Below are 27,477 nucleotides of genomic sequence, written 5' to 3' on the forward strand. Positions count from 1 at the left end.
TTTTTTTGTTTTTGGTCTCATATCTGAGGCTACAGCAAACTTTGGATTCCTTTCTTCTGTTGGCATGATTGCCTAGAGAGAAAAAACAAAACCCCAAATGACCCCTAACTTTAACAGGTTCTATTATATAAATAGCTCTCTAATGGGTTTTTCACACCTCAAAGGATCTTATTCACTTTTTGGACCCAAGACTGGGTCTGGCATCTGGGGGTCATGGATTATGTTGCTAAGTGTGAATTTCTGGATGGGAAAATCCAGTATATTTTAAATGTCAGTTGAGAGTTTATAACTTTAACAGTAAACTAGATGGATAGATCCAGTAATCCTATGGTTGAATTGTCAAACCTTTCCACTAAGTCCTTTCAACTTAATTCATTGAAAGTTGTCCTCCTTTGGATGACTAGGGAGTTGAGAAAATTGAAGCATAAATATAGTCATCTCAAAATTATCCATTCTAATAGAGGAAATCAGTGGTTCAGATAACACAGTGAGTAATTCTTCAAATAATTTATTTGGTTTTAGAATATATTTTCTGTTTTTGTTGGTGGGACTGGAGGTAGGTCAGAGTTTTGGGGGGAAGATGAGGATTTTTCCTTTTATCTTACCCTACCCTAATATCCAATCAGTTGTCAAGTTCTCTTGATTCTATCTCCATAATTTCTCTTGTATCCATCCAATTCTCTCCTTGTCTGTGGTCACCACTGTTACTTAGGCCCTCCTCACACCTTACCTGGACTATTATAATGGCCTCCCAAATGGTTTCTCTGCCACTAACTTTTCCCTTCTCTAATTGATCATCCTTCTCCCAGCTGCCAAAGTAATCTTCCTTTAACCATGTCAATCAGAAATCTTCTAGCTTTTAAAACCTTCCACAAGCAGTCTCCAATTTATCATTCCAGTCAAATCTCATACTGCTCACTTTTGTTTTAGTAAATGGGATTAACTTGTTATTTCATGAACTTTCATCCCCAGTCTCCATGCATCTGCACAGATAACCCACCATGCCTGGAATAAATTCCCACCTTTCAAGAGTCTCATTTCATCTACAGCTCGACTCTGGAGCTGACTGCTCCATGACACCTTCCTTTGTCCTTTTCCAACCATTCCTTCTCCCATTTCTTTGTACTGTCTCTCGTCTTAATTTTCCCTAGAGCTTTTTGTTTGACCTCTTCTTCCCCCCTCCACTTATTCCTTACCATGCATTAGGCTTATCACAATTCCACCTTGTAGATTATAAGTTCCTTGAGAGTAGGCATCATTTCATTTTTTCCTTTTTATCCCCAGCATCTAGCACAGTGCTTTGCCATTAGTAGGTGCTTTATATATGCACACATGTATTGTGTATATATGTATATATACACATTTACATACAGACATGCATGGTATACATACGTGCACATATAGACACACATGTGACCTTATATACACATATGTATAAGTGCCTATGTGTGTATATTCATGTATGTGTGCATATATAAAAATTATGTATTTGTTGAATTTGTAGGGGGAGTTCAGCAGGATTTCTTGTATTAGCTCTGTTTAGTTTAGGTGCACCTTAGCTCAGATTCCCTAAATAATGGCAGGGGAGTTGGCCCAAAAGCTTGCTAGTTTGTAGAGGTTTGCGGGGGAGGGCACCAAAAACTTAGTGTGAATGATCCATAGACAAATAATTGAGAGTTGATGGAATATACATTTCTACATTTACAATCACTGCCATCCTGGTATGATGAATCAAGCAGGTCATATTTCCTTTCTTGGTGTCACATATTGATATATGTATGTATATGTGTATGTACATATATATATACACACATATTAACTATATTTTATATATTAGATAATTAATTTATTTAGAATATTAATTTATTAATAAATAATTAAATACATATTATATATATTTAAAGTAGAACATGGCAGGCATTCTGATAAGCTTCTCAGCTCTTTCATGCAGCCTCTTTCTCTTGAAATTTGGTGTCAGTGTTTGGGCTTTGGACAGTTTTGCCAATGGAAATTTCTCCAGGAGCTGTTGTGCAATCCCAGCAGCTGTTTTTAACCTGGTTTGGGAAATTAATGAACTTGCATGATCTTGTGGTCAGTGAAGAATGTATTAAGCAACTCATAGAATAGGAGATTTCTGACACTGCTGTGGACATGAACTATTTAAATCAGATCTTCATTTTTTTTTTTAGAAGTGCACTTTCAAGTAAAGAATCCATGCTACACCTGGAGAGGGTATGGAATGCAGACAGGAAGTGGGGTGGGGTGATGGTGGTGTCCTCCTTCTGGACAAAGGATTCCACAGCCTTACTTGCCTGTAGGAGACATCAGTCTCTATACATATATCTCACTAAGGTGTAATTATAAAATGTTGCTGCCAGATAGCATTTTAGAACCAAGATCAAGGAAGGCCAATGTACTTAGAGTGTGAGGGATCTTTTTTTAAAGGCTGAAGTGTTTTGCCAGGTTATGCCATCCTCTTTTTAAAACATTTGTGTTGTTTTGCCTTGGAATAGGAATCTGCCATAATTTCCTCATTTGGTCTGTAGGCCAAAAGTGCTACATGGAAATCCCCACAGTAGGAGTTTCAAGGCAAGGAAATTGCTTTGTGTTTGTATCTCTGAATCTAAGGTCCTTGTATGGGAGACTGGCAGATCATAGAGTTCTTAACGTGTCCCAAGAGCTGTACAGCAGAGCCATAGAATGGTTCGTACAGCTATAAGGAATCTGGATTCAGCCCAGAACAACCAACTTACTCCTGAGTATGGATAGTAGCCCCAGTGGAGCTTCATTTAACCGCTGGCCTCCTTGCAGCTCTGAGCAATACCCTTTTGAAGGATAAGAGGGTTTTCACCATTGTCTTTTCCTGACCCCTCCCTCCCTATCCCCATTTTCCCTCCTTCCCTACCTCTAGGTAAACTTGGAGGCCAGGACTCCTTTGAGAGCATAGAGAGTTATGACAGCTGCGACCGCCTTACCCAGTCCTGGAGCAGTCAATCATCCTTCAACAGCCTCCAGCGTGTCCCCTCCTATGACAGCTTCGATTCAGAGGACTATCCTGCTGCCCTGCCCAACCACAAACCCAAGGGCACCTTCAAGGACTATGTGCGTGATCGTGCTGAGCTCAACAAGGATAAGCCCGTCATTCCTGCGGCTGCTCTGGCAGGCTACACAGGTAGGAGTGCCTCACCAACCACTCAGAGGGCAAGTGGTTATATGACTCCTGGTATGGGGCCAATGAAAAGTATTGGAGTGGAGGATCTTGGCAGTGGGGGGAGCCTGAGTAGATGTCAAGCTTCTTCTTTGGTCCTATTCTCTGTTAGAGGAACAGTCAGTGCTTTAAATCTCTCTGTTGGGTGTCATGATCATAGTGGCTGCTGTAAGAAGTGAAAAGAAGCAGATTGTTCCAGATGGCATTTCCCAGTAGTGTGTGAGATATATTTGTACTTTTGGCTATCTTCTGTTTCAATGGCAAAGCGAATAGCATTGCTTAGGAGTCTTTCCACCAAAGTCAGCACCATCTGATGATATTAGCAATTTACCTTCTCAGATGGCTTCTGAATGCTTTTGACTGTAGCCCATTATTTGTTGAGTAATCTATTCAAAGCTGGGCTAAAAAAGTTTTTCATCCCTCAGATTTTTTTAGATCTCTCTTTGGTGAACCTATAGGAAACACTAACTTCTGCCTTGGTTTGTCAAAGAGGATACAAAGGATTGTTTCACTCACGTGGCTTGTTTTATTTTTTAATTTAGCCTCTGATTTAGAGTTCATTATAGTACTGAACATGATAGTGATAAAATGCAATGATCATAAGATCATGGAAAGAGAGCTTAAAAGGATCTTGAGATCATCTAATCCAGCCTTATTTTTATTGATGAAGAGATTGGGACCCACAGAGGTTAAGGGATTTGCTTAATGTCACACAGTTAATAATATGCCCCAAACAGGAAAAGCTAAGATATGGGTTGTGGACTCTGGTTCAGAAGCCATGAACAAAGCTTTAAAAAGGCAATGTTTCAATGGTTGGCAGTTCAGAAGCTTCTCTGCCTTGAAGCATATGAAAAATACAGCTAAATATGAACCACAGAGCAGAAAGGTTTTAATAATCAGATACTTTCTTGAAGGCTTTAAAATCTTCTGAAAGCAAAATTATTATGAATTTTAACTAATTTTAAACTTAAATAAAATTTTTAAATGTAAAATTTAATTAAATTTTAATTAAAAATTAAAATGTTTAAATTTAAATAAATTTGAGCTCTAAATAAAACCTTTTATTTATTCATTTATTTATTTATTTATTTTTACTCTAGACCTAACAGATTGATAAGTAGTGACTATTTATGTGGGTTAGTAATTCACTGGATTGGAAACAGTACAGGATGTAGACAGGATGGAGAAACACTTGCCTCCTGATGTAGCAGAAAGAGGCCTGGTCTTGGAGCTAGAAGGTGGGGCCCCTGTTCTAACATTCACTAGCTCTATGACCCTGGAGAAATCATTTAAAATGAGTATAATGCTAATTGCAGTACAGATCTCCCAGGATTACTGTGAGAAAAACACTTTATAAACCTTAAAGCCTAATACAAATGTGATACAATAGCATTTGATCCTTATGACAACCCTGTGTGTTGGATGCTACATGTTGGTATTATCCCCATTTTATAGATCAGGAAACTGAGAATCAGAGCTACAAAGTGACTTGTCTACCTATGGTCCTATTGTTATTAAGTGTTGGAGGCAGGGTTCAAACTTTTATCTCCCCTGATTACAAGTGCAGCATTGCCATCTTGCCTCTCCTGAGATACATGTTGTATCTCTCTAGCATGGTGGCTCTTCAGGTATATCATATGGAACCTTGCCATAGAAGTGTTGACAAATGTCTTGTGTTTGTTGAACTTTGATGATTGAATGAATAGAAGGATAAAGCATTTGATAAGAGCTTACTTCGTGTAAAGCATGATGCAAATGGGAAAGTAAGACAACTTCTGCTCTCAAAGAGTTCCCATTTTAATGATGGTGGAGGGAGACATGACATGGAAGGTTTCAGCTGCAAGTCAGATTGAAAGGTACCATGATCCTTACGGTACAGTGGCAAAGCAGATTTCAACACCACTTTAAGTATCATTTCCTACTAATGAAAATCAGATCACTTTCTGGTGCTGAACCATTTGACCGTGTCAAGGACTTTGGTGGGCAAGAACTTTCCTTTCTGGGTCTTCTGCAGGAGCAGTTGCCAGGCTGCATCTTCACAGGGGTTGATGATGTTTGAATGCGCTGGACCTGAAGTTTCACTATTCCCAAGGCTCTTGGAAAGATAGCCAGGGCTGTCTTCATCAGCACCCAAGGGGAGATGAAGGAACTAACTAGCTTATAGAAGCAACTTCTCAATTGACCTTCAAGGGAAGACTTCCTATTCATGCTTCCTTCTCCCTGGTTCAGTGAAGGAAGGTATATTTTATGGACTTAAAAATGATGTTGTGACTTTAAAGTTCATCTAGCCCAATTTCCTTATTTTACAAATGAAACCTCTTACCTTCTCTTTTCCTCTGCCTAATGAATACAGGGGGTGCTCAATAAATGGATTTTTTCACCCAGTTGAGTAAAAATCTAAATAAAATGGGGTCTCCATTTTAAAAATTAAAGCCACCTGGAATGAGGAAAGCTTGGGGGTGAGCCACACCCATGGTACAGAGTGTTAGCTGACTATTGGGAATGCCTTCCAGATGTTACAAGAACAAGGCACTGAAAGTAAGGGGAGGGGCTGCCTTATTAGGAAGGGGAAAAGAAAGATGGGGAGAACCATCAGTTGTATTGGTCTTAAGAGTCTGACAGGGTCTCAGGGTCATCCTAAAATGGCAGCTCCTGCTTCTGCTATTGGGGTGGCTGAAAAGATATCACCCCTCTTTCACCCTCTCACTTTCAGTACCAGATTCTTGGCTCTGTTGTTGAACTTGAAATATAATCCTTCCCCAACCCTGGCAACTAACTAATCACTGGCAAAATAGAAATCATAGAGCATGACCTTAAAAAATGTCAACGTGATCTCATTACTGGAATCCTAGACCTTTGGAGCCAGAAGGAATGTTACAGGTCATTTAGGCCGACTCCACTTTTCAGGTGAAGTCCCTCACCTCTCTTTTTCTGTCTTGGTTGTGACCTGTGATGGGTAAGCAGTATCGAAGTGTTAGGTACTGAGAACACAGCTGGCTGAGAATACTGTTGAAGGCTTTGTGATGGTATAAAATTGTATTTCTAGCTCCAGGGCTTGACAGGTACTCACAGGAAAAGCTTAAATGAATCTAGGTTGTTCTTTTCGGAGTTCCCTCACAGCTGAAGGGTTGGAGAGAGGGTCAGGGAAACCCTATTTTGGCCAATTCTTTACCAGCCAGTAGCAGAGGTTTGTGGTCAGCCCTCTGGGGTGGGATTCTGGTAGAAATGGATAACTTCAGTGGCAAACATGGAGAAGTGGCTATATCCTCATTCCGAGCTGAAACAGGAACTCTTCTGATTTCGTTAAGTATGTTTGTTATTGGGTTTTCTGAATGGGAAATGCATTGAGGCCTATAGGCAGAGTGCAGAGAGATGACTTGTACCCTCAGTTCCCTAGGGTGGTTTATGGGAGCTTTCAGGAGGATTAGTACAGCACCATTAACAATAATTTACTGAGACCTGAGTGATCTTTACCAGAACTACCTAACTTTGGTAGGAAGAGAAGATTGAGATGAAGCCTCAGGGACTGAGGACACAACTCAAAAAATGAATGTGAAATTCAAGTTGAGGCAGGGATGAGGAAATGAGCCATCAGAAAGGATGCTTAATCCAAAGTGCCCTTTAAGAGTAATGAAAATTGGCTTCTCTGGCAATCAAATCTCAGAGCCTGAATGGCAAAATCAAAAACTGCTTAGCACAAATATGAATAATGTTCTGGAGGTGTGAGCACTTCCTTAAGACTTTCTCCATTTTACTTGCTAATTATTTTGTTCACAGAGGGTAGTATATAGGCAGAAGCCATACAGTAGTTAGAGAGGGAAAAAAGGAAAGTTCCTGGAAGCATCCTTGGATATCATAGCCAGTTAAGTAAAAAAAAAAAATTTTGAGTAACCCACAATCACACTCCAATGATTATTCCAAATGAAAAAAAAAATTTCTTCTTTCAAAACAATGAATCCTGTGGGGGGCACATACTAGCTGTGTGACCTTTTGGCAATCACTTAACCTCTCTGGGCCTCAAGTTTCCTCATCTGCAAAATGAAGGGGATAGACTCCATGTCCTGCAAGGCCCCTTCCAGCCTTGAATCTATGATCCCATGACCCTAAGCATATCGTGTTAGGGCTTGGGCTGCTTGGTAATTGCTCTGCTCATCATTTTCTAAATGACTGCTCTTCAGGGATCTGATATGGTGATGAGGACAGCAGCCCACAGAAGAGAAATCTTTGGGATCCTCTTGTCTGTCATTAGCCCATTCTGTGACCTTGAGAAAATCTATTTCTGTCTTGATACCTCCTTTTCATTTCTGTAAAAGGGAAGGAGGAACCTTCTTATCTTGCTCACAGAAGGTCTCTTGGGGTTTAATGTAAGCTCAAAATATTTTGAGATTGCTTGCTTAACGCTGTTGCCTGTGTTTCAGTCTTTGACTCACTTTCCAGTGATTCTGGAGCTGGTCCTCAGAGGGCTGTGAGTTGCTAGGTATGGGTGGGAGACTGCAATGTGACTGATTTCCTTGTACTCAAGGTCCAGTGGACCCTTCCTCACAGCTCTGAGACTCCTAATAACTTTCCCCACGATGCTTCTTACTCTAACCCTCCCATAGCTCTGGTGCTGTTCAGTTGTTTCAGTCACTTCTGACTCTTTATGACCCCATTTGGGGTTTTCTTGGCAGAGATACTGGAGTAATTTGCCATTTCCTTCCTTTGCCATTTTACAGAAGAGGAAACTGAGGCAAACAGGGTTAAGCAACTTGCCCAGGGTCACACTAGGATGTGTCTGAGGCTGGATTTGAACCCATGAAGATGAACCTTCTGACTCTAGGCCCTACACTCTATTCATTATGCCACTTAATTATGCCTCCGGTGGCTTATTCCCCATTTATAACACAGAATTTCCAGTTTCCAGGGGCAGCACCCTCTCTACCTCCCCAGGAACAGGTAGTGAAGCCATGCTTGACGGAATGCCTCTGGATGAGTTTCTGCTTTTTGTTGTAGCCCCTGCCCTCAGACTTCAAGTATTCCTTTCTGGTGCCACTTTGGCTCACCCAAGTATGCTCAGATTCCCCAGGCCCAAGGGAGTGGTGTGTATACTGCATGTGTGTGTGTGTGTGTGTGTGTGTGTGTGTGTGTGTAGCGGGAGAGGGGGGAAGGCAAGCACTTTCTGTTCCTTCATTTGATGTCTTAGTTGTTTCACTGTAAGTAAAAATCAGTTAGAAACTGAATTTTTGTGTTCTCTTGCACAGTTACATTCTTCCTCCATAGATAAGAAAAATTGCATCAACCTTCTCTGGGCTCCCATGGCAACTTGTTAAATTAGGTCAAGATGTGGGAACAGATAACATGGCTCGAAAGGCTGCCTGTTAGCAGAGTTAAGAATACATCAAATGCAATGCTGGCTTCCGCCAAAATGTACCTTCTTACCTTACTGTGAACTGCTTACGGTTATCAGGCTGATAGCATCAGAGAGCTCCATTTTTTTCTTGTGTTTAAATGCATCATGAGCAACTCAAAATCACAAGTTGTAGGTGCCTGGAGCAACCTGTATGTTGTTTAGGCATCAGGGAAATGTCTTTGGGACCCTCAACCTTGAAATATTCTTGACAACTTTGATCCTGGCAAACTTAGATTGCCTTGAGCATATTGCCAAATAACATGTCCCCCCCCCCATTCTACAGATGATGAAACTGACACTAAAACAGTGACTTATCCAGGGTAGAACACAGCAGACAGGACAGCTCCTGAATGTTGAACTCCAGATTTTTCACCAAAATGCAAAACCTTCCTTTCTCCCCTCCCGCCTCCATATTAAGCAATCAGAATAATATCTGGGTATTCTTCTTGATTCACAAATAAGACAAAATGATTAGGAAACTTCTCAGCCATTTGTCTTTTTTAAAAATAACTTTTAATTTATTTTTCAAGCAACAAGTTAAAAAAAATCTATTCTTCTCCCTCCCCCTCCTCACCCCAGTTGAGCAAATTTAAAACATAAACAAACAAATCCCTTAATGCATAGCTACATGGTCTGGCAAAACAAATTCCCACATTGGCCATGACCAAAAACGTGTGTGTCTCTTTCTGCAGTTTTAATTCATCACCTTCCAGGAGGCATGGCATATTTCTTCCTCATTCTTTTGGACTCAGAGCTTATCATCTTCATTGGGCCCTCCAATCCCTTTGTCCTTTAGTTCTTTTCCAGGCCACCACCCCTGTACGGCTATATACTGCCTCTTCCTATTACTGTTGAGGATGTCACCATCCTCCCAATCACCCATGCTCTTGACCTAGATGTCATGTTTTGCCCCTCCCTCTTTCTCCTCTCCCCCATATCCAATTTGTTGCCAAAGCGTATCTATTTTACCTTCATAATACCTCTTATGCCACCTTCTCTTCTCTGACATTGGAATCATCCTTGGACCCTCATCATCTCACACCTGGGTTTTCATCAACACCTCGAACCAGCATTTACCTGCAGTGTGACCCATCTACCATAAGTTTCTCCTTGTCCACTCCATCCTCCCCTCAGCTGCCAAAGCATTCTTCCTAAAGCACAGAAACTTGGAAAAAGTTGACAAATACTATACTGAGAAGACTTGGAATGAATCTTAGTCTTGTGGTCAGGAAAAGGGAATAAGAATAAGATGAGACTAGTGTGTTTACAATTGGGTTTTGAAAGAGCTGTGCTCTTTTCTCAAGAAAAGTAATGTTGTTGATTTAAAAGCAGTTATTAGAATCCAAATTCAAATTGATTTGATAGAACTTGTAGCTAAGGTGTTTATTAATAGTTGCAGATTAGCTAGGACTTTAGTGATGATCTCTTGGACATGACATTTCCAGATTCCAGTTTAGGATCTTTTGCCTTAGGACAATGGCTCTGGCATAATTTTAAAAATCAAATTAGGGAATAGTGCTGAGAAGGAATATAGCCTGAGACTTCAAATCATAAAATTTTAGATCTGGCAGAGACTTTAGAGATAATCTAATTGTTTTATGGATGAGAAAATTTAGACCCTGAGAAGTTAAATAATTTGCCCAAGGTCACTCAGCTTGCTAATTGATAAATACAATTTCCTGAGTAATCATAAAGAATTCAGTATAGAGTATCTCTCAAGCCTCACTCCAGGATTATTTGGACTGAAATGAGAAGAGGAGGCTTGTGTTATGTAAGACTTAGGAAAGCAAAGATTTTTCTTTTGGGATGTTGGAAGAACATATGGAAGGTAGGTTGGGCAAATCCAAGTCAGGTGCTAATAAAAATTTTATGCTGGACAGAGTTCCATAGGTTAAAGATGCCACAGAATCCCTGAGTGAGGGTTAGGGAGCCTAATGATCAGTTGAGCCTCATCATTTTGCAGGTAAAGAAAATGAGGCCCTAAGAGTTGAAGTGACTTGTCCACAATTACACAGGTAGCGTCTTAATTTTCTGTGGTTAAGTAAGATTGTGAAACTTCAGTTGGAAATTCGTAGTACTTGCCTGATGATTCCAAATCCAAGGTTCTTACCATTATAATATATTGTTTATTACATAACATAATTATATGGCAATAATATGTTAATTATATAAATTGAAATAATGCACACATAAATCCTACAATGTTTTTTTACATACACATATATATGTATGTATATGCATGTATAGATATATGTTTGTGGATATATGTGGATATCTATAACTGTATCTACCAAGCTGCTTCTCCAAGCTATGATTTAGAGGGAATCGAGTACAGCCCTAGTGGGATAAAAGGTTGAAATTGAGCAAAACTGTGATATTGATGAAACCATAGAAATATCCCAGAGTACTGACTTTGGGCAACCTTTATCTGGATAGAAGCTTGGTTCTTCAGCCTTCAATGCCTGTCTTCACTGCTTGTTCTTACTAAGTTTTTGTCTTTGTTGGTACTATTTTTTTTTTATCATTTTCCACTGATATAAAGGAATTGTTACAGCAGGACAATTATATCTATCTTCATCTTTAAAATGTGGGGTTTTGGATTAGTTCTTTCTTTCAAGCAGTTGCCAGTGATTTAGGGAAGGCAGTTTACTTACAGGTTATATCTGAAGCAGAGGATGATTCTTTTTGAACTTTTTGCTTTGGGGGCAGTGGGGAGCAGCTAGAGGGTGAAGAGGATAGAGCACTGGGCCTGAAATCAGGAAGACAATAAGTTTAAATACTAACTGTGTGACCCTGGGCAAGTCACTTAACCTCTGTTTGTCTTAGTTTTCTCATCTGTAAAATGGTGATAGTAATAGCACCTACCTCCTGGGTTTTGAGTACCAAATGAGATAATGATTGTAAAGTGCTTAGCACAGTGCCTAGCACACAGTAAGCACTGCATAAACGTTAATAATTTTATTCTGGCCATAGCACTTTGGAGCTCTTTGATGAAAAGGTAACTGCCTAATCATTGGCTTTGGTAAGCCAAATCAGGGCCCTCTGGGAGTAGACTGCTTGTTTGTGGGGTCAGTTTCTAGGTATGGTCCCCATAGTTGTTTCAAGCAAGATTTCCCTCCAACACCTCCTCCCCTCTTCCGCCCAGGAGTCTCTCAGTCTCACACAGCACGAGTTTGTCTTTTGACCTTTTGACTAAAACCTGAAACTGCAACTTATCCTGAGAGAGGTTGGCCACCACCCCGAGATGCTTCTCCATCTCTACTTCAAAGCTCAATCGTTTCTTCTTTGAAGTGAAATGATCCCACTGAGCCAGGTCTCCTGCTTTCTGCTGTGATCTCCAGTGTTGGGGTCATCCTTACAAAGTCCACCTCTGATAATTAATTTAAATGCCCTGGAAATGCTTTGCCATCTATTGGGAAACAGCCTGCCCAAGTTGGTTGGTTTTCTCTGATTTTATACTTTGGTATTTTCTTCTTCCTTGAATGAATTTTCTGTGTCTTGCCTCCCTTCATCCCCACCCCCAGCCTTCTCCACTTCCTTCTCAGGCATCCCAAATCATTTTAAAATTTTCCTATCTCTCTAAATGCTTTTATTAGAGGCAACTTAGACGGCTTAGTAGATAGAGAGCTGAGCCTCTAGTGAGGAAGACCCGAATTTAAGTCTGGCCTCAGACACCAGCTCTGTGACCCTGAGCAAGTCACTTAACTTCTGTTTGCCTTAATCCATTGGAGAGGGAAATGGCAAACCACTCTAGTATCTTTGCCAAGAAAACTTCACACAGGATCATGAAGAAGCAGACATGAATGAGCAACAACAACAACCATGCTTTTATTGTGTAATATTGAATATTCTAGCTATCTGTGTTGGTATTTTATCCCTTAGTGGCCTGTATGCTCACTGGGGACAAGGGTTGTCTTCATCTAAACTTTGTGCCTCTTCCAATATTGACACGGTGCTCTGCACACAGTAGGTGCTTAAAAAATGTCATTGTAGTTGCTGTTCCCTTAGCTCTGAGTTAGAAGGGGATGGTCTAGAATCTTAAAGGCTAGAAACTTTTAAGCCTCCCCTATACTGGATTTAAAGTGGAGGTTTTACCTTGCTTACCAATAATCTACTAGTTACTACTATTCATTAGGGAATCAGCAATAATAACCATCACTATTCATATTAACAATAATCATAAGCAAACATTTATTAAGTGCCTACTATGTGCCAAGTATTATGAAAAGTGCTGGAGATAGAAAAAGATGTAAAAGGTAGTCCCTGCTCAGCTGGGAGTGGAATAAGTAGCCTAATCTCTCAGCCTGGTTATATTATCAAGATTTGGGGACTAGGATTAGACATTTAAGAATATATTTGTCACTCATTTGTTTCAGTTGTGTCCGACTCTGTGACCCGATTTGGGATTTTCTTGGCAAAGATACTGGTGAGGTTTGCCATTCCTTCTCCGGCTCATTTTAGAGATGAGGAAACTAAGGCAAACAGGGTTAAGTGACTTGCCCAGGGTCACACAGCCAGTAGGTATCTGAGGCCAGATTTGAACCAGGGAATTTGAGTCTTCCTGACTTCAGGCTTGACACTCTGTCCCCTTGTATTCTCTTGTATCATTCTATAGTATTTCCTGTCAATCCTACCTTCTCAGTAAGATATTAAGCTCCTCAGTGCTAAATACAATGCTTTTGTGGTAATTCCTCTTAGCATATGGGCATCAGACTTTCCAACACATTAAGAGGTGCTTAATGCTAGAATCATACAATCATAGAGTATTAAATATAGAAAGAACCTTAGAGATCAGCTAGTGCAATTGTTACATTTTACAGAAAAGGAAACTGAGATCCAGAGAATCACTTGTCCTAGGTCATGAAGCCAGTGAGTTAATGGCAGAGCTTGGGCTTGATATATCTCAGGTTTTTTTTTAAATATATTTTTTTTTTCTCCAATCGCATGTTAAAACAATTTTTAAAACATTTTAAAAAGTTTTGAATTCCAAATTCTATCCCTCTCTCCCCTCCCCCCAAGACCTCAGTTTTGTTGTTTTATTCTGACTGAAAGCACTGACTATAAAGCCTGTCAGCTGGGAAGTATCGTGGTACCATGAAAAGACCACTGACTTGGGAGTCAGAAGACCAGAGTCCAAATACTGCCCCTCTTACTTACTACCTACGTGACCTTGGTCAAAATCACTTAATTTCTCTGTGTCTCATTCTCCTCATCTGTAAGATGAGGTGGTTGGACTTGATGGTTTCTAAAGTCCCTTCCAGCTCTTCATCTACAATTTATAACATTTTCAAACTGAGAATAACCAAAGCTACATCTGTGAATCCATAACTGATTGAGACCAGTCCTTCTCAGTAAAATTTCCCCCAAGTTTTTTGTCTGGACAAGCCATGCTCATGAGACGCAAGATGCCTGGGTGGGTCCCACTGCTTTTTTGATGTATGAGAAGTAGAGCACAGTGTTCAGCACAGAGAAGGTACTCAGTGAATTTTTATTGACTACACAACCTTCTTTCTGATTCATTTGTGACTTAGACATGAGGCCTAAGAGTGAAAGTTCTCCTAGGTGACTGAATGTGAAAGTTGAAACTCTTAGACTAGGCTGGGACTAGGTCTGGTTGAATGATGCTCACAGAACCCACCTCTGTAGAGGCACTGAACTTTGGTAGCTGAGATGGTTAGAAAGTTTCTCAGACACCTTCTGAAGGATGGATTCTTTGATGACTATTTCCTTGCAGATGGAAGGGGCCTAGTATATTACATTGCTGTGAGACAGGGGAGAAGATTCCTATTATTTTCTTTGATCCAGGTTCTAATATACTTCTCTATTTTGTTATTAATGTTATTACATTCTCAGCTTTGCTACTTATTGCCTGTACAAATGTGGTCAAGTTGCTTAACCTGTCTCCAGAGAGGCCTCAGTTTCTTCATTTGTAAGATGTGGGGAGGAATTGGAAGAGTCTCCTTTAGCACCAAATTTCACTTTTCTCTCAACTCCTAGGCTCAGTGTCTTGCTTATCAGTAAACGTTTGCTGAATGAATGAATGAACAAATAAATGATTGCATGAATGGATGAGGTTTCACAGCACCAGAATTTTTTTTTCCTTGGATTTAAATCACCTAGCCCAGAATTCTAAAGGGTTTGAGTTTTCTCGGCCTAGGTTTCTAGAGAGCTCTATAGCCCAGGGAGATGCAGTAACTTGCAGGATGGTACTGAGTTGTTACTGAAAGAAAGTACTGAACTCAGAACCTCAGTTTCAGTCCTTTACTCTCACTAGTGAATAACATCTTACTAACTAGATTTATAGGACATCAACTTCTAGTCATCCATGTTGTTAGCATAAAATACATTGTCTTTACCAAAATCCCCACCCCAAATCCAACTCCACCCTACCTTTAAGGGCTTCTTAAAAGAAACAGTTACCTAGAAAACATTGGTAAAGAAAGATATAAAGAAACCCACTTCCTGACATTAGCTTCACTGCTCCACTATCAAGCATTGAGTCAATGCTGGGTTTGACATGGTTAAAAAGACATATTTGTGGGTTTAGAGGAAAGAAGTAGCTGCTTTTGAATGTACTGTCTATGTCTTTAAGAGAATTACAGCTTCTCCTCTTCCTCCCTCTCCCCTTTTTGTTCTTCCACCCCCATATACATGAACTTGAACACTCAGGCAGAGCAGGTGTGAGGAGATGGGAGAAAAATAAGCACCTTTTCTCCAAAACTTTAAAATCTTGTAGCTGTCTTGCTGTCAAGCCCTACATACTCACCAAATGAGACATAATGAGGACATTATGTGGGACAGCCCACCCAGAACCTATCTAGAGTTGGACAATGGTGCCTGCGAGCCTATGGGTGGCTTTTATCCCTAGTCAGTTCCACAAAGCTTCCCTTCCAGGGACGTGTTGGAACCTAGATCCAAATGCTTTCTCTCTCTAATAGAAGATTGTACATTTCTCTTCAAAGTATTTATGTGGAGAAAGGTTTATCTGTGATAATCAGAGGCACAGACACAAAGAGAAACAAACACCTTTTGGAGAAAGAGGATCTAGTCCTCTCTGTGGCCAAGGTCTCCCCAGACACTTTCTGTAGCACTTTTACTTGTAAAGCAGTTTCCATCTATTTATTTTTGTGTTTACAGATGTAGTAAAAATAAAATTACAGGGATGCATATCTATGTTTTAAAAAATTAGATGTGGATTGTATTCTATTTACAATGCTTTTCCATACATTTTATAATTTTTAATAATTGTATACCCTCTATTTCCCCCAGATGGCCACATCAAAGTGCACAAATTATATTCCAGAAACTCATTTTCCTCCTTTTTCCTTTATATCTTTCACTTGTCTACTGTTCAAAATTTTCTCTCAAAAAATTAAAGAAAATTTCTTCAATTTGATGTGATGCTTGGTTCAATGATATTTATAGTATCTGCATCCATTCCTTCTATTCCCATCCTTTTACAGCACTTTTATCCTTTCCTTATATGTGACAGTTCCTTCAATTTACAACATTTCTATAAAGTAGGAGAAACATAGGATTCTTGCCTTTATTTTAATGGCTGGAGAAACTAGGGATTTGTCCAAAATTGCACATGAAGTCAGAGTTAGAATTAAGAATGATTCCCTCGCCACTTCTCTACTTTGGTCTTTAGAGTAGACTGTAAGGTCTTGTGGAGTCTAAATACTTTATTTCTAGGGCTCACTCTATGGCCATATACTTCTTCGGTTTAATGGCTCACGCTAATTCTTGGAGTAATGTGTCTGTAGCATTAACTAGGCTACAAAAATTGCTTTTGGTTCACCTGTCAATGACAGCTGCCTTGTTAGTTTCCATGTTTGGTTTAATGCAGGTACTAGGGAGGCATTTTACATTATACTGAATCATTACGATTCTTCACCATTACAAAATATGTTCAATAAACATCTACTTACCCATTCTTTTATGCTTGGGAGGAGCAATGTATCAACAAGTCTGGTCCTTGATATATACTAGCTACTTGACCATAGACATGTTAATTAATTTCTCATTCCCCTGGGTAATTCTCTAAGCCTGTTGAAGAAAAGTTTCTGATCTGTTTTGGCAAAAGGAATTTCCATACCCAGTACCTGACATCAATGAAATCACACATCTAGGCTCTTCCCCAATAAAGTAAAATAAAATAAAAGCCTCAGTTCCTGCCTTCTGGAGGTTTAAAATCTAAGACAGACAGCTCATATTGAAAACCCATTTTAAGCCCTATATTCAGAAGAAGAAAAAAAAATTAGTGGATGGAATTTGTCATGTACACATAACATTTGCTGAACTATTGATTCTTATACCCTTCCATTTCATCTAGAAGCTTTCTTTTATCTTTTATTCTCTGTCTTCAAAAATACTCAGGTATGCCTTATCTTAATACCTTCCCTTGACCCTGTTACCACTCAGCCATCATCTTCTATCCCTCTTTTCCCTCACACTAAACCTCCACAAAGAGTAGGAATCTAAGCTTAGATGCCACTCCTTCACCCACTCACTATTTATCAGAGCTCCTGTAATCTGGCTGCTATCCCTACTCACATGGAAAGGATTATCTCAAGGGCCGTTAATGAATTCTTAATTTAGATATCCACTGGCCACATTTTAGTACTCATTCTCCTTGATCTTTCTGCAACATCTAACACTACATATGATATGCTGTCTTCCTGAGAAAGTCTTTCCTGATCCCCCTTCATTCTAGTCCCTCTACTTGTTATCTCCAAATTATCTTATATATAGTTTGGTTTATACATAATTGTTTTCTTGTCATTCCCCCCATTAGACTGTGAGCTCCTTGAGATCAGGGATTGTCTTTTACCTTTCTTTGCATTCCCAGAGCTTAGCACAGTGCCTGGCACGTAGTAGGTGCTTAATAAATGTTTATTAACTAACCAATACTCTCTTCTTCCTTGATCCTCTGTGACACTGCTTTCTCCAAATACTTCTCCCTCTCCAACTACTCCTTAGGTCTCCTTCAGTAGTTCATCTACCTTCTTTAATTCTTTAACTATGAGTGTCCCCCAAGCCTCTGTCCTTGGCCTTCTTCCTCCACATTTTCTCTGTTGGTGATCTCATCCATTCACCTGGCTTCAATTATCAACTCCATGCAGATAACTTCCAGATTTGTATATTTAGCCCTGCATCCCCTCACCAGTACTATGTCCTACTATCACCTAAAACTTAACATGTTGAAAACTAACATGTCAAAATTGTACTCCCAACTCCTCCTCCCCCTCTTAAAACCTTCCCCTTTTATCTTTCCTGTTTCTTCCCAGTCAGATCTCAGAGGCATCTTTGACTCTTTCCTCACCACATATCCCCTGCATCTAGTTAGTTACCCAGTCTTGTTGATTTGGCCTCTGCAATGTCTCTCACATGTATTATCTCAGTGCTGCCATCCCAATAAACTATTGTAAGAGCCTTCTAATGGATTCTCTTCTTCCAGCCTCTCCCCTCTTCAAACCATCCTTTATGTAGGTCCTGAATAGGACTGGCCAGGCTTCTTCCTGCTTAAAGGTCTTCAGTTTCTTATAGGATAAAATAAAAACCCCATCCTTTTTTTTTTTTTTTGGCAATTGGGGTTAAGTGACTTGCCCAGGGTCACACAGCTAGTAAGTGTCAAGTGTTCAGTCTGAGGCTGGATTTGAACTGAGGTCCTCCTGAAGTCAGGGGCCGGTGCTCTATCTGCTGCGCCACATAGCTGCCCCTAGAAACCCCATTCTTTAGGATTAGGGAGCCACCCAAGTTTCATAACTTGTCTCCAAACTATTTTTTCCTAACCTCATTTTCTATTACTTGCCATCATGTGTGAAAATGGACTGTGGGTTAATTGTTCCTTGCTCTTCTCCTGCTCTTCTCTGACTGTGCTTCATTTAAGCTGGCAACATGGTACAGTGGGAAAAATAAATGAACAAAAGACAGACAGACAATGACTCTGGAGTCAGAGAATCTGGGTTCAAGTCCTGCCTCTTACACTTAATACATCTGTGATCTTCAGCAAGTCCTTTGGCTTCCTTGGGCCTCCATTTCCCTAACTGTAAAATTAGGGGTTTTCAGATTGTGATAGCCTCTGAGGTCCCTTTCTCACTCTGTCTAAAGCAAAGTTTCTTAATTTGGGGTCTACAGAGCCTCAAGGGGGGGTGTCGATGTATAAATTTCAGGTCTGTGAACTTTGATGTGAATTTTTACTTTCAATAATTGAAATTTAGCCTTTCCTTCCATTATGATTATAGGCAATAAGCATTTTTCAGAGTAGACATAAACTTCACTGTATTGTTAAAGTCATATCGACGCCAAAAAAGGTATAGAGTGCCTTCTGGTGAGCTAATGTCCTACCACCCCACATCTAGGGGCATGCTTATGCTATGGGCTCTGCCCTTTGAAGGCCTTCTCTTCCTTGTCCAGCTCAGACACCACTTTTTCCATGAAGCCTTCCCTGGGTGCCCATGCCAGGAAGGACAGCTCCTTCTTTCAGCTTTCTTATGGCCACTTGCCTGATTCTCTGCTAGCACATTCCTCTTTATTTCATATTTATTGGTGTACATATCTTACCTCCCCTTATTAGACTGTTATTTCCTTGACTGCAGAGTCTATATCATCTTTCATCCTTGTACCTCCAGCATTTAGGACAGGTCCTTTCAATAAATCAGTCAGTTAACAAGTATTTAGTAAGTCTCCACCATGTGTCAATCTTTGTGCTAAGAGTTAGGGAAATAATTACAAAGAATGAAATAATCCCTACTCACATTGAGCTTACATTCTAATGGGGGAGACAAGTGCATATAATGTATGGGGATGTGTGTGTATAATAAAACATTTATATATTTATGTTACATACACACACACACACACACACATATATACGTGCATGTATGTGTATCTATCACCTGTAGTAGATACTGAATAAATGTTTATTTTTGAAATAAATTACAATCAAGGTAATTTTAGTTTGGGAAGGGTGGCTATTGGGGTCAATTTGAAACAAGAGAGACTTTCCTTTTCCTTCCTCAATTTTTCTATCTCCTAGATATTGTTTGGCTCACCATTTAAGGTGATAAGAGTTATGTACCTTTTCCCACAGACAGGAGGCACACAGTCAGAACATTTCACATGAGCATCATCTTAAAATTGGGCAAGATGAAGCTAGGACAGTGAAAGCCAGTCAAACTTTTCTGCTCAATCTGAAAGGGCTTCATGAAAGAGAAGAGTTTTCAGGTTCTATTTAATTTATAGAAAGAGAAGGAATTGGTAAAGAGAAGAATGGGCATTCAGACATCAGAGTTCCTTCTGCCTGAGGAACGTAGTAGATGTGCAATCACACCAAAGGATGCCTTGTGAGCAGATGGGGTCATTTCTAGATCTGAGTGTTCTGTTTTTGCTATCATTGTTTGACTGTGGGTTGAGACATCTGGCTAGAAGGGAGGGACCAGAAAAGACTGTTTCTCTGTTTTAGGGCCACCTGCCAGATGTGTACTGATCACAGAGGAGTCAGCTCTTGTGCAAGGCTGACCAACCATGAGAGTTTCATAGGTTAAAATAAAATCTGGTGCCCTCCCTGCACAGAGGCCTTTAATGCAGCTTAACTCATCAACAGAGCAGCAATTTAACCCCCAATTGTCAACAAGGTGTGGAACTTTGTACTTCTGCAAGAATGGTGATGAGATAGGATTCAGGAGTCCTAATACTCCTTTTGCTCCAAAGAGAGAGAAGCAAAGTGCTTGAGTCTTTCATCTTGCTTTTTTTTACAGTAGCAATCAGTTTCCATTTTTGAGATGCTGATTCTTTCTCCAAGAGACATCTTGAGACATCTCTCCTCATTTTAAATTTTCAGCTTCCTCCAAGTTTGAGATTTCCATCCATATGGAAGTGAACTCTTGTAAGTTAGTCCTTCCTAGGGTATAGATAGAAAGGCAGCTGTGGCTAATGGGATATGAGGAATTTGAGAGAGATCCTAAGCCCATTTCCAGCCTGATATTGATGTACTTTCAGCAGAGGAGGCCCAGAAGAAGGGGTAACTCAAGTTATGAAAATGTTGCACTTAGTGTTTGGTTCATTTACAATATACACAGAAGAAAGAATACGGACTATCTGTCAGTTTGGTTTGGTTTCTTTGGGAAATAGGTGTGATTGGCAGGTGTGAAGTGGTCAGGCAGTCTTTTGAAATCAAAGAGTGAATGAATGGTTGGTCAGTCAGCAGAAACAGATAAAATGAGCTTTGTGGGCTTTGGGGATGGTTCTGCTTTACTGATCTAGAGTCATCTCAGCCTGCTACTAGGTTGGCAAGGCTCAACTTTGCCAAGACAGCAGGCAGAAGGTCTTGAGAAAAGCTCAGGGCTAGTGGGGAAAAATGTTATCAAGACCTCCTTGATGATAATGATACCTCTTTATACAATCTCCTCATCTTTATATAAGAGTTTCTGTTTTCCCAACTGCAGAGAAGCCACCACTGAGGTAGCATCAGGGTGGGGAAAAAAAATGAATCCTTCAAGACCTTTAGGAACCCTCCACTGGTCAGGATATATAATGTAGCTTTTGCTTTTGGCTGGTGAAGGAAGGATTTAAAGCATTATCAGAGTTTCAAAGGCCCTATGATAGGCAGCATGGTACAGTGGATAAAGTCCTGGCTATGATGTCAGAGGACTGATTTACCACCTATGTAACCAAAGATTAAGTCTCCTTGGTCCTCAATTTCCTCATCTATAAAACTAGGCGGGTGGACTAGATGTGGAAGAAGGGAACAAGCATTTATTAAGCACTTACTAGGTGTGAATTCGATAGAGTCCAGGGACTGGAGTCAGGAAGACCTGAGTTCAAATCCATACTAGCTGTCATTTAACCCTCTTTGCCTCAGTTTCCTCATCTGTAAAATGAGCTGGAGAAGGAAATGCCAAATCACTTCAATGTCTCTGCCAAGAACATGCCCTCCCCCTAAACAGGTCACTTAGAGTAAGATACAACTGAAACAGCTGAACAACAATAAACCACATGCTGAGCCCTATGCTAAGCACTTCACAAATATCTCATTGATGACCCCTAAGGACCATTTCATCTCAAGATCTATGATCCTATAAAGATCGAGTTGGATTATTTGAGGTGCCTGTAGTTCCCTTCTGTGGAAAAAAGCATCTGCAGTGTGGCTTGCCATTAGGTTTGGTTCCTGTTTTAAAGTAGTCTCATTAGCTTCTGTTACTAGAAACTCATCAACATCTTCAGATCAGTATTGCAATTTTTTTTTTTTGGCTAGGCAGTGGGGTTAAATGACTTGCCCAGGCTCACACAGCTAGGAAATATTAAATGTCTGAGGCCAGATTTGAACTGGGGACCTCCTCATTCAAAGGCCAGAGCTCTATCCACTGTACCACCTACCTGTCCCCAGTACTGTTAACTTTGAGCCAACCATCTTTCTCTCAGTCCTGGAGAGAATTATAATAATGATAACAGCAATAATAATAACCCCTCAGAGCTCAACCCATTGTCCATGTCTCAAGAAAGGAGGAGTGTCAGCTATAACAATAATGCTAATGATCAGAATGGGAATTTGTCTAACACTTAAAGCTCTTCAGAATACTTTATTCATCCTATATCCTTGGGACCTCGAGATTGGTGCTAGCCTTATTCCCATTGCATAGCTGATGGTCTCAAAACTCAGAGAGACTGAGTGACTTGCCCACTATCACAAAACTAGCAGGGAGGAAGAGGCAGGATTAAAACTCAGGGTTTCTTGATACTTGGTCCAGCATTCCATGGAGAAGGGGACCCTTTAAGATGCCAAGAAATACAAAGCCAACAAAGAAGTATCAGTCAACAGAAGGGAAGGACGGAAGGAGGGGTGGGGGTGGGGTGAGGGGGGTGTATGGCCGGCTTAATGGCATGCATATGTACGTGGTGTGCAGTTAGAATCCCCCCCCCAACCCTTACCCCCTAGGCAGAGACTTCCCACTAACAGGGACCCCACTGTAGTTGTGACTCTGTGCTCTGACTTGAGAAGCATAGTTTCCCAGTGATGCCAGTGAATTCCTGATGGGTGACACTCTGGAGCAGTTGTGGCAAAGGACTCTCTTGACTGCCAATGGAGGCCTTCAGACAGGGACACCATTGTGAGTCACATTTAGCATGTGAGCTTCTCCCTTCCCATGACTGACACTATTCTTAGTACCCTCCTCCTCCCCTCAGGACAGAGGTCAGCAGGCCATAAGCAGGGTCTGGAGTGTGTGTTGGGGGGAAGCTTCACAATTTTAAGAAATTCTAGGGGCAGGGTAGTTTGAAACTGAGTATGGGCAAAGCTACAGGGATCACAAAGAGAGTCTGCCATACTCATTGTCTGTTTGGGGGAGGCCTGGAGCTATGACCCAGGTGCTGGCTGATTGGCCAACCTGTATAAAGTACCTGTATCTTCAGTTCAGCATAACATTCAAACTGTAGGTTTTCAAGTAAGTTTTTTTTTTAACTCTATCTTGGACCTGAGGGGACAGAGATAGCCCATTACAGAAATAAAGGCTTCTGTTATACAATATTATGAGGGTCCCATGGGAAAAGGTTTTAATCACTGTAACCAAGGACATGTCAAGTACCTATGAAGGAGCCAAATTGGCTGGAGGCATGGTCAAGGCAACCCTGCTGGAATTACCCGTCCTTCTAGGCTTTCTCTCTCAAGCACTTAAGAAATGTGTTTTGTGTTGTATTGAATTGAGTTGAATTGAACTGAATTATCTGGTAGAAGGCAGAATGTTGACATTCTTTCTCCTTATTCTTCCCTATGAGAGAGGACACAGGTCTTAAACTCTTAAAAATGAGTCATGAATTCTGCTTATGTTTTTTTTTCTCTTTTCTTTTGATATCAGAGGGTCTGAATTCAAAACCAAGTCAACTTGCTACCTGTGTGACCTTGCAAATCACTTAACTTCCTCATCTATAAAATGAGGATGTTGAACCAGGTGACCTCTAAGTTCCCTTCCAATATACTACACCTATGGGCTTATTTACTTTTGTTGAAAGAATAAAGGTTTTCTAAAGAGTGATCAATAACTTCCCTAAAAGCCAAAGAAAGAAGCCTGAACTTTTTGCTCATCCTGGGATGAGCTCTGTTTTAGGATTAGGGCTTGCAAAGTCATATATTGGAAAGGAAGGAAAGAAATAAGCATTTTTAAGTGCCTTCTCTGAGCTAGGCACTTTATAAATATTATCTCATTTGATCTCACAACAACCCTGGGAGGTAGGTACTATTATTATCCTCATTTTACAGTTGAGTAAACTTGTTAAAAGCAAAAGAGATTAAGTGTGTGAGGTCAAATTTGAGCTTGGGTCTTCCTGACTCCCAGTGTAGCACTCTATCCACTGTACTACCCACCTGCCTCTTTGGGGGTGGAAGAGTAGGGACAGGCTGATATCATCATGGTCTTGACCATAGTTTTGCTTTTTTTTTTTTTTTTGTATCCTCTGCACTTTGCACAAGGCCTGACACCTAGAAAGTGATCAATAGATACTCTTGTCTGATTGACTTGTCCTGAAGCCAATAAAAGATGTTTGTCTATTGCAAGTTCCTTTCCCAAAACTAATTTCTTATTGGGGATCAATAGGTTTTCTCTGGAGAGTAAAAGCATCTTTTTGTGTTTTCTTCTTTCCTTCCTTCAGTGAGCAAAAAAAGCACAGGAGCCAAATAGAGCACTGGATCCGAACTTCCAGTGCTGTTTCATAAAGTTTTTGTAGTCCTTTTTGAGCAAGGAAAAAGTCTTAATGAAAGGAGGCCCAGAAAGGACCCTCCCTTTCCCCCTTCCCCCCAATTCTTCTCATATAAGCGGTCAAACGTTTCCTGGGAAAGGGCATGTACACACAGGAAGACTTGACAAATGGTTCTGGCAGCACCAGCAAGAACAACCTTCACTCTTTTTCCTCCATGGCTTGGTGCCAACAGAGATTGAACTTCAATCCCCCTTTTTTTCTGTGCTGGGGCAAGAACCAGCCAAATGTCATACTCAACTCTGCTTGCTCCACCCTGATGAATGGTGTGCTTCAGGGGCCGGAGGGAGCCCAGTCTCGCCTCCTCTTTCCCCATCCTGGAGTATTTTGTCCCTTTTACCTTGACTAAATGTTTTACATTTTAGTTCTATTATTTCAATCATTTGAATTTTTAAGACTTGAACACTATTCTGCTGCTGGTAAATCCCCAACCCCCCTTTTCAGCTCCCCTTTGTGTCTTTCCCCATTAGAGTGCAAGCTTCTTAAGGGCAGGGTCTGTCTTTCTCTTTACTTGTATTTGTACCCCTAGTGCTTGGCACACAGTAAGCAATAAATGAATTCCTTTTATCTTGAATTAGCCTACCTGAATTTTGTTGTTGTTGTTTAAGAGAACTTTATTGACAATCTTTTTCTTTTTTGTATATTGCCTTCATTTCCCTGTATATTCCTTTCCCTTTCCCAGAGAGCCATTTCTTGTAACAAAAAAGAAGAAAAAGTAGGGAGAAAAACCAGTTGATTTGTATGAAGTGTTCCACACTCATAGTCACTCCGTTTTGCAAAGAAGCAGGGGAAGTACCTTCTCTTATCTCTCCCTGGGGCCAACCTTGGTGAGTGCTCCTTATAACACACTCTGCAAGGTGTTGTTTCAGAGCACATAAAAGTAATCTAGCACACATTCCTTACTTCTGGGAGCTTAGAGTCTAGTTAAGGAGAAAAGCTAAGCCTGTAAGGGGTTACATAGCCATACAAGAGTTAAGTCAGAATGAACCTAAAGGATGCCATAGGCAGTCTGTGCTTTTATTGACACATGAGTGGTGTCAACAAATGAGTCAGGGCAATGAATTCAGATGTGGGTGAAATCATTCGAGACAAGAAAATACTTCTTGGAGGAACTGAGACTTAAACTAAACCTTGCAGGTAATTGAAACTTAGTATTAGAATGGCCAGTGGAGGCTTGGAAGGTAGAGAAGAATCACAGTGGTCACGAGAAAGTTAGATGGTACAGTGGAGTAGAGGAAAGAAATTACTATTTTTTTTTTTAAGCCAGGGGCTTCTTGTCCCTTAGGAAACGATAGCTGAGGAGGAGAGTTGCTGCTAAAGACCTAGAGGGACCACCCCTGACTGCCTAGTGGCGTTCCGGAAGTGTAAGGATGCATGAATTGTCAGGTAGCCCAAAGTATCCTCACAGGGCTTTCCTTCTTTACCTTCAGATTCATTCTGTGGCACAAAAAATAGTCTGCAAACTCTCAAAGCCAGATTGCTTTGGGAAATGTTCCTTAGTGTAGTTTGAATAATTTCTTGCTGCATTGCTTTGCTCACCAATGAAGGTCATCAACCTCCACAAATTCCCTTTCAGGCCCCCTTGGGCCACAACTTGTCAACAGCACGCAGACCAAGGATGTTTATGCCTCTAGAAATCACAGAAGCAGAGAATGTTAGAGCTGGGTGGGACCTGTAACAGCATGTTATGCTCAGAGCTCTAGAATAAACAGTAAGGACAACTGACCTCCTAGCCTCCCCCTGCTCCCTGGGATGGCATATCTCTGGGAAGTCTTTGTCATTGCTCATCTTTAGCTTGGCGTCTCAGTCAGGGAGGATTCAAGTGATTCTTATTAATTTCGCTAGAAAAAGTTATACATACCCGTCAATTCTATTTAAACCCTCAAGCTCTCTTTTGACGGGGAGAGGCCCCACCGTGACTTAGGTACTTTCCTCAAAGGCAGATATTGGCTGTCTTTTTTATCCTATGTAAATCTTCTTACCTTATTTGTAGGGTGTTTTTTGTGGGTTTGAAAGTAACTTATCTCGAAAACTTTCTTACTCTTATTTTGTCTTATTGCACTCTAAAATTTCCCCCCCCCATTAAGATAGATGTAAGAATTATAGCTTCCAGAAATTTTTACTCCTTTTAAAAAATGATCTTTAAATGTAGTTAAAGCTCTGCCTTGTATTATTAAAAAGAGGAATCAGAAGCTGGCTTCAGGATTGGGAAACCTGGCTCCTAGCCCTCTTCTGCCACACACTGGCTAGTGGCTAGTGACTTTGGACAAGTCACTTAACCTTTCAGAGCCCCCAGACAACTCTAAGGCTGTAGGTTACAAGGCAAGTGCCATCTACGTTGGTTAGCATGCTTCCTCGGTGGGGAGCTCTATGTACTGATGAAATCACAAGGACGAGACCAAAAAAGAAAGAAGAACTGGGGATGGCCAGCTTTGAGTTATGGTTTTTATGGAGACCAATGGTGTGTCTGATAAGCCACTGTCAAGAACTGTTCCTGAAAGAATTGGCCTTTCTTTGGCCACCACATGACAGCTGATGTTTGTAGTTCCTTCCCCTCTAGCTGTAGAGACTTCTTTTCTTACCTACTATATATGGCTTTTCTATGTTAGGTTGAGAATAGAGCTAAAGTCTGCAGATGAACTCCTTTAAAAAGCTTATTTTATCTCAGTATGCCAGAAGCAAAGGGATACTCTGAAACTGAACAGATCTGGAGCATTGAAATGCTGGCTTTTCCATGTTCAAGCTACATCCTTATAAGTCAACTCATCCACAGCCTAGACATAACATCATACTATAGTATTGACTTCTACCTCTGCTCATATTATGCCCATGGTATTTTTCTAAGGTTCGCTGCCTACACTGATATTAAAAAAAAAAAAAAGGCCTGTTGGTCATACACTAATCTTTTCATTTATGGCCATATGAAAGTACAGAGATTAGTACCAGTGGAGTATTGGATAATAAAAGTATTGAAAAAGAAAAGCCATGGAAGGAGCTGTGACATGTAGCTTTCAGTATAAAATAAACAGACCACTAGATTGTTTGAGCCCTAGCAGATCTTAGGGTTTGACAGCTCTAAAGTCCAAGACAAGGGATAAATAGTTTTTAAAAGTAGAGTTCAGTGACTCCA

General features: G+C 40.5%; 1 protein-coding gene across 6 annotated transcripts in view; it reads left to right on the top strand.

Annotated features, from left to right (window-relative positions):
* Positions 1-27,477, top strand: part of ETS1 (ETS proto-oncogene 1, transcription factor) — a 191,995-nt gene that overhangs the window by 158,101 nt on the left and 6,417 nt on the right. For 4 of the 6 annotated variants that reach the window (XM_020963813.2, XM_020963815.2, XM_078147108.1 and 1 more), the window contains one exon: positions 2,912-3,172. The exons of the other annotated variants lie outside the window; for them this stretch is intronic. In XM_020963813.2, the coding sequence (XP_020819472.1) occupies positions 2,912-3,172 (261 nt within the window). The remainder of the gene's footprint in view (positions 1-2,911; positions 3,173-27,477) is intronic. 6 annotated transcript variants of the gene reach the window in all.

Source organism: Phascolarctos cinereus, unplaced genomic scaffold (assembly GCF_003287225.1).
Source record: "Phascolarctos cinereus isolate Bilbo 61053 unplaced genomic scaffold, phaCin_HiC Scaffold_726;HRSCAF=1367, whole genome shotgun sequence".
Taxonomy (NCBI): Eukaryota; Metazoa; Chordata; class Mammalia; order Diprotodontia; family Phascolarctidae; genus Phascolarctos; species Phascolarctos cinereus.